Source organism: Cryptomeria japonica, chromosome 2 (assembly GCF_030272615.1).
Source record: "Cryptomeria japonica chromosome 2, Sugi_1.0, whole genome shotgun sequence".
NCBI classification, from domain to species: Eukaryota; Viridiplantae; Streptophyta; class Pinopsida; order Cupressales; family Cupressaceae; genus Cryptomeria; species Cryptomeria japonica.
The window spans coordinates 370,652,789-370,660,850 of NC_081406.1; the positions used below are offsets into that span (position 1 = coordinate 370,652,789).

Sequence of the window (8,062 nt, forward strand, 5' to 3'; positions counted from 1 at the left end):
CTCTCTTTATATCCCTTATCAATATCTATATTTCTACCCCTCTCTCTCTCTCTCTCTCTCTCTCTCTATTCCCATATAACTCTCTCTTTCTCTTCCCATATAACTCTCTCTTTCTATTCCCATATATATCTATCACCCTCTTTCTCTCTACCTTTGTCTCTCTCCCTCTATTTCTCTCAATCTATATTTATCTATCTCCACTTATTTATGTTTGTATGCCTCTCTATCTATCTAATCATCCCTCTCTTTATCTCCCCCTCTATATCTCCTTATATCTCTATATATCTCCAACCCTACCTCACTATTTATATATCTCTCTATCTCTTCCTCTTCCTCTATATATTGGTCTATCTCTCCCTCTCCCGTATTCTTTCTCTCTCTCCTCTACCTATCACTCTTTCTTTATCTTCCCCCCTCTTTAACTCAGCCCATCTCTCCTTCCCTCCCTTCCTCCATATCCCTTTTTTATATCCCTATCTCTTCTTCTCTCTCCCTTTCTCTCCTCATATATATCTTTATATCTCTATTTCTCCACCAGTCTACCTAACCATTTATATTACTCTCTTTATCTCTTCCCCTCCCCCCCCAACCCCACACACACATCCACCTCCCTCTTCCTCTATATCTCTATATCTCTTTCTCTCTATCTCTCCCTCTCTATCTCCCTATATATCTCTATCTCTATCTCTCCCAATGCCTCTTTGCATCTATGTTTGTCCCTCTTCCTCTCTCCTTATATCTTCATTTCTACATCTATCTTTATCTCTCCCTCTATCTCTAAACATGTTTCCCTCTCTCTATCCATACATCTCTCTCCTTGTATCTCCATCTCCCTCCTTTTAAATTTTTTCCATAATATAATGCCCCAAGCTTTCACACAAGACATTAATTAAACCATTGAACAAACATTTTTTTTGCATTGTAAGTGGCATTCACATAGTGAATTACACACCAATGTGCACACAAGGTATCAAGATAAGCACAATGACACACAAGATGACATCACCAATGCATCAAGTGTGGAGGCACAAATTGAAAGACTTCACTAATCATGTGAAAGGTAATTGTTAACTTTGTTGCACAAACAACATCATTTTCTAAATTGTCTACTGATTGAGCTCATGCATTGCAAATGTATGCAACCAATAGACCAAAATTAATCCTAATTGACCTTCCACACCTCTTTGGCGTAACCATTGCACACCAAGGTGCAATTGCTAGTGTAAACCATTTGTTCAATTCTATAGTGTTTGTAATTATATGGAAAATGTTTCATATAACTCTATTTGATACATTTATGTTGTTTTATAAAGTGTTACTAAAAATGATTTTGATTGTGTTTATATTGTACATACTACAAATCTTAATATATGAATCTTCCTACTACAAATCCTAATACATGAATCTTCCTATTCTTTATTTCAAATATTTGATGTTAGTGATGAATAAATGATTTCTATATGATAAATTATTAAATATTATTCAACTTAGAAAAAAAACATTTTGCGATATGTTACTTTGGCCACTATTCTTATTTATCGTTTCAAATCAACTATGCTCACTAATTGTTTTAGTGGGTGTTTAACACATGATGGTTTCCAATTATTTAAAGTTGAATGTCGTTGTGAGGTAGGCAGACAATTTTAGATTGAAAGCTACTCATTATTACTAGCGCTTGCATCAAAAGGAGGTGCAATGGTTACACCGATAGTAAAATATGTGTTAAGTGATATCAATATTGGAGGGTATGAATTGAAGAATGCGAGAATTGAATATAATAGAGTTCTGGTAATAGTATCATAGTGTCCTAGTAGTAGTATCTTGTTAGGAAGATTGAGTTTATATGACCTTGAGATATTTACAACATTGACATGTTCTTTGCTAGGATGTAGTAGTGCATACATTTCACTCAAAAGAAGGGAAGTGAATTTCCTCAAGTTATTTGCAACTTTGATTCATTAGGTATTTTGTGCCTCAAGAAATAAACGATTTACAATTTATAGTATTTGACACATCAAGTGAGAGATTAGTTTGTTAATTAAGGACCCTTCATCACAACATTAAATTCATTTTCTTCTGCAAACATTCTTTGTTTAAGTAATTATTCACAACGTACATCATGTCTGATGTAAAATGAAACAAAAAGATCAAAATAGTGTTTTCATATTTAAATTTTTTGTATAAAGAAATTGATTATATAAATATATTTAATTATAAATTTACAATATATATTCTTTATAATTTTTATAATTTTTTTTTATCAATAAAGGGCAATACCCGAAATATATTTTAAATATAGTTAAATATTACATTAGAAATTTGTAAAGCATTAAAAATTGAAAAGCATACCATAAGAAAATTAGGAAAAATTGCCCAACCTAAAGACTAGAGCCCAACGAGTAGAATGAGACCATTTCTACATACAAAGCAAAGTTAAAAGTTTCAAATGAGAGACTAGAGAGAACAAAAGATTCTCAAAGCATATTCTTCATTTATATATTTTATACAAATTATATCTTTTATACAATTTAAATGTTTAAAAAAAAAAATTATTACGTCTATGATTTCATAAAAGAAGTTAAAAAAAATAATTTATTAGAAATACATTATTTTAACCCTTACAATAATATTAACTAAATCTCATCAATTCCTTTTCAAATTAATTTTCATCTTTATTATGTCGAGAGGCATTATAATGACATGAAAATGTCCGTAAACAAAAAATCAATTTTGAAACAATTTGACATGCAAATGATGGGTAAATGCATGAAATATGTCATCTTTTGATTTTTGTGGAGGTGTTATTTTATTACTCCAAATAAAATAGAACCTTTGCCACTTGTCTCTAACTATATGAAACTGTTTCATTCAAATGATAGTGGAAGAGTGCCATACTTCATGACACTCCCTTGTATTATAAGATATCTCTCGACATAATTTACCTATATTTTTTAAATATAGATATACTAGTTATGGCGAAACAAAAAATAATTTTCGAAACAATTTGACATGCAAATGACGAGTAAATGCATAAAATATGTCATGTTTCAGTTTTTGTGGAGATGTTATAAACTGTATTCTTGGTATTTATTATTTTAAGAAAACATTTATTTTACAATGATTCTTTTCTATTATAAGATATCTCTCGGCATGTTTTATATATATATTTTTAATATAAATATATTAGTTATTAGTTAAAATTAACATTTATTTCAACTAATATAATTAAAAAATTATTGCAATCTAAAATACTAAGAATTTACTTCTAATCCCGTTCTCCTTTGGTTTTACTCACCCACATGTGCGAATAAGAACGACAGGAAAATAAATGGTGAAATAAGATTGACCACTTTGCCTCTAAATCATTGAATATTCATTTAAAGCGGCCTCTACTGCAATTTGGCCACTAAATTGCGATTTGAATACTAAATTTAAAAAAGCATACTATAAATAATATTGGTGGGGAATTTCAATAAAAGAATCTACCATGCCCTCGAAAATTAAAAATAACAGTTGTATCGGAAATTCGCGAGCGTTATCGCTTCAGGCAAACTTTTATTTGATTTGAAATTTTTGACCTCAAACTTCGCGGCGACGAATTTTATCCAACTTTCATGGGTAAAGTCTATCGACTAACTAATTATTATTATTCCCCCCATTAATCTGCTCATCTGGAAATGATACTTCACAAAAACTTCAAAACTAGTAGGTAATGATTGATTTTCATATTTCTATTTCAAATCGTGGTCACGCAACACTTGTACATTGGACAAATCAAATCCAAAAAATAAGATTTAGTAGGTAATGTACCTACCTATTTAACACGTGATGGTAATGTACCTACCTATTTACCACCACCAAAATCGCTCGACTGCCACAATGAATGAACGAAAATTCTCATTCTAAAAGTAAATGAAGCTCTTCCAACTCCGGCCGCCAATGCAAAGGAATTTGGCATTAATTCCCTGTAATACTCGAGCCAGCCTAGGCACATGAACAGAGATAAAATAAATACATTTCGCACATTTCAAGTATGACAAGGTACCGTACTTAGCAGATCATCTTAACTCCATTGAATGGTACTGTCATTTCTATCCCACCACCTCACCTCTGCCTTAGCTAGATCACATGCCACATCGGACAATCCGTCAACATTGACATTCTCACTTCTCCTTACATGAGAGATGCAAAAATCTTGAAAATATTTTAATTTTGAGCAGATTAATGTGTTAAATTTATTTAATGTTCCCTTCATCATCGCAAGCTACACATGCCGCTTCAGAAGTACCCGGGTTACCCCTAGAAGCCCCGTCAGAGTTGATCTTAACCCATCCTCGTTTGAGTTTTAACCAAATCCCCTGGTTTCCAAAGTTCTTGTTCGAGTTTTAACCAAATCTCCTCATTTCCAAAGTTCTTACAAACATGATTAACCCTTGGAAACCCAAGAACGAGTCTCAGAGCATATTCTTCATTTATATATTCTATATAAATTATATCTTCTATATGATTTAAATAATTAAAAAATAAAAATTATTACAACTATAATTTCATAAAAGAGGTTAAAAGAAAAGTCACTATTAAAATACATTATTTTAGCCTTTACAATAATATTAACTAAATCTTATCAATTCCTTTTCAAATTAATTTTCATCCTTATTATTATTTAAAATTAAAATTTATTTCAACTAATATAATAAAAAAATTATTTCAAACTAAAATACTAAGATTTTACCTATTCTAATCCCCTTCTCCTTTGGTTTTACTCACCCACGTGTGTGAATCATTGAATATTCAAAGTGGCTTCTAAACTGCAATTTGGCCACTAAATTGCGATTTGAATACTAAATTTTAAAAAGCATACTATAAAAAACATTTTGGCAAAATTCTGCATGTTTTGGAGTCCACTATTAAGGATGTTCGGCAATGTATGAGTCAGGATAGCAATTTCACTATCCTTCACCGGGGTGTAATGTTTCGTCTTCACAATTTCCACCGGGCCCTTGTCCGCCCAAACCTATCTCTGTCCAGCTTGCCCCCTCCTACCCGAGCCCCTCTGCTGACCCTGCTAGTGCTAAAAAGGGAAATAAGAAGACCTCTAAAAAACCCAATACCCCCTGTCAATCCCCTGGCCACAACCCCCTCATTTCCCCTCCTAAAATTGGGGAAAAAAATAAATGTAACCCTTCTGTTGCCAAAGTTGCCTCCAAAAAACCCAGAAATGATCCCAAGGTCCTTTTAGTTGAGTCTCACGCGGAAGATGGTGTGACCCCTCGTAGGTCCAATAGATTCGCTGGCAAACTCCGTATGAAACAACTTGTTGTGAGGAAAAACTATGTCGAAGATGATGTGGAAGCGCTGGAGAGGGAGGACAGTGATAAGGCCGAGGATGACATGGAGGCCACATAGGTTTCAGAGTCTTCTAAGATGGACACAAATGCTCCTGACTCTAGGACCTTGAGGAAGAAAGTAAGAACACCTACCCTTTATCTGTTACGGTAGTTGGAAAAAATGAATAATGGGTGTTTTTTTACATTTTTGTTTATGGTTTTGATGCTGGATCTCCTGGATCCTGGTTATGTTTAATTTCATCATCAACCCTGTGTGGCTTGTTAAGACTCTTTTTATTTTTTCTAGATACTGCAGTATGAACAATATGTTTACTATTAGGGATAGTTGGTTTAATGTTAGTTTCTTTGTGGATATCTGCTTTTTTAGACGTTGTATGGACAGGATTGCCATCAATCTTGTGATCTTCTATAGTAGGAGGTGGATTATGTTTTTGATAGTTAAGATATGGATTGGCTGAAGCTCTGCCATTTGGCTGCTGTGTGTGATGTTAATGCTCTCTTTGAGGCTAGTTGTGCAATCCAGGTCAGTCCCCTTGTTTTGACTGCTTTTTTTTGATCAAAAACAAGATATTCGTGAAAACCTGCCAAAACAAACCTATCAGAAAAAGCAAAATATTTCGATAAACGAATCTACCATGCTCTCGGAAATTAAAAACAACAGTTGTATCAGAATCAGAAAACTTTTATTTGATTTGAAATTTTTGACCTCAAACTTCGCGATGGCAAATTTTATCCGAAGACGTGAGACACTTCCGGTGGGCAAAGCCTGTGGGCTAACTAATTATTATTATTCCCCCATTAATCTGCTCATCTGAAAACGATGCATAACAAAAACTTCAAAACTAGTAGGTAATGATTGATTTTCATATTTCTACTTCAAATCATGATCACGCAACACTTGTACATTGTACAAAGCAAATCCAAAAAATAAGATTTAGTAGGTAATGTATTTAATAAATGATGGTTTCCAAATCGTTTAAAGTTGGATGCCTTGGGAAGTACCTAGGTAATTAATTTTAGATTGAAAGAAAGCTACTCGTTGTAATTATATTTCCGTCATAAATCTGCTGATCTGGAAACCTCATTACCGTGACATTTCCATTAAAAAGAGCATCGGGTTTTACAAAATGAGCGTGTCGTCTGTAACACGCCATAATACCCGATATAAATCCCTGACCAAAAAAAGCTGAGTTTCCCTAGAAACGCGCCTTCTGTGTTTTTTCTTTGCTTTACTAAGAAAAGCCTCTCCATACGGCGTTCTGATTGTGTCGGTCTTTGCTTTACTAAGAAACGCCTCTCCTCCTCCTATCTTTCTTTTTACAGCATGGCGGCTTCTTCAGAGAAAACCGCGCCATCAAATAAAAGGCAGGACAGAGACCAAAATCCTGGGAACAATGAAATTGTTGAGGTTTTGTCAATACCCATTTCAACGAAGAAGCGCAAGAGAGGAGAGGAGTCGAAAAATGAGAGGCATACAAGTAGCAAAGGCAAGGAGAAACAAGAAAAACCTACACCCGCCTCCGCTTCCGCTGCAAAGAAAGTCAGATTCCAGGAGGAGGTAACAAATAAGACTAAAGAAATTGATGAAAGGGAAAACAACATTTTGAAAAGGAGAAAAGAGAGCAGTCTGGTGGAGAATGATAAAAAAAAAGATGAAGGGAAAGAAAAAGAGTCAAGAGTTGAGGTAACGATTTCGAAAAACTCTTGTTTATTATCATTTTAATATATTTTTTGTTTTTGTTTATAGTGGCATTAAAATTTGAATTTGATGGTGGTTTTCAAATCCAAATTTCAAACCAGGTGCTGGATCACATTCACACCAAGAATATGATTGAGGGGTGTGTGAAATCTATGATAAGTGAAGCAAAACAAGCATTTGGGAAAGATAACAAGAGTATTATGCATGAGTTTCAAAATAAGGCGAGACAGGAAATGAGAAGCGCAAAGGGTCAGCCTCTTACAAGCACGGGGCTGATATGTTTGATAGTTTACCTTGTTCCCATTACATAAGAAGCGATATGTTGGAAGCCCCACTGAATGATTTTGAAATTAAAGAACTAAACGGGAAGTGGCGGCAGGTGCAAGAAACTAAGTTGGAAGCTCGGATTGGACGAGTTGCGTTAATGAATGAAGAACTGCAAATGAAGATGGCGCGAATTCGTAAGGAGTCGAATGATAAAAGTTGTTAGGGTTTTTTTTCGTAGACTAGACGCTTTGCATGTGAAGATTTTATGTTAGATGTGAGTTAACTGCTGTTCAAACTTTAGACCTTGTTTTATTGCATTTTGTTATTTTTGATTTAGCTAGGTTCTATCTTTAGCAGCAACTCTAATTTCAGCTAAAGTGTATAGGCTAGGAAATTTCCAGTTTTTGGCAGTTTGACTGATGCAAGATAAGATGCACGTACCGTTCTTAGCCATCTTCATCTAAAGAAAATGCATGGGTATAAGACTTGAATGATATCTCATTTCTATTTTAAGCTACTGCAATATTTTTCTAAAGGCAGTTGTTGTTTTTTTTTCTTTCAATCAGTACAAAGAAAATAAATAGTTGTAGATTTGGCAGTTAAATACTCTGTATTCTCACCATTTGCATTTTCAGCAGTATGTGTTTGTAGATTAGAATAGTCAGAGATTATTGTTTTTCACCATTTGCATTTTCAGCAGGATATTGCATTTTGATTGCTGAGTACTAAGCATTCCAATTGTGTGAAT

General features: G+C 33.9%; 1 protein-coding gene across 1 annotated transcript; it reads left to right on the forward strand.

Annotated features, from left to right (window-relative positions):
• Positions 1 to 6,513: 6,513 nt before the first annotated feature.
• On the forward strand, positions 6,514 to 7,780 carry LOC131060453 (uncharacterized). The gene is made up of 2 exons (XM_057993687.2): positions 6,514 to 7,032; positions 7,149 to 7,780. The coding sequence occupies exons 1-2, from the start codon at positions 6,673 to 6,675 to the stop codon at positions 7,356 to 7,358; spliced, it is 570 nt and encodes a 189-aa protein (XP_057849670.1). The 5' UTR covers positions 6,514 to 6,672; the 3' UTR covers positions 7,359 to 7,780.
• Positions 7,781 to 8,062: the final 282 nt, after the last annotated feature.

Coding starts and splice junctions, on each gene's coding strand:
- LOC131060453 (XM_057993687.2), top strand. CDS start 6,673: ATGGCGGCTTCTTCAGAGAAAACCGCGCCATCAAATAAAAGGCAGGAC. Junction 7,033..7,148: donor AAAAAGAGTCAAGAGTTGAG/GTAACGATTTCG, acceptor ATTTCAAACCAG/GTGCTGGATCACATTCACAC.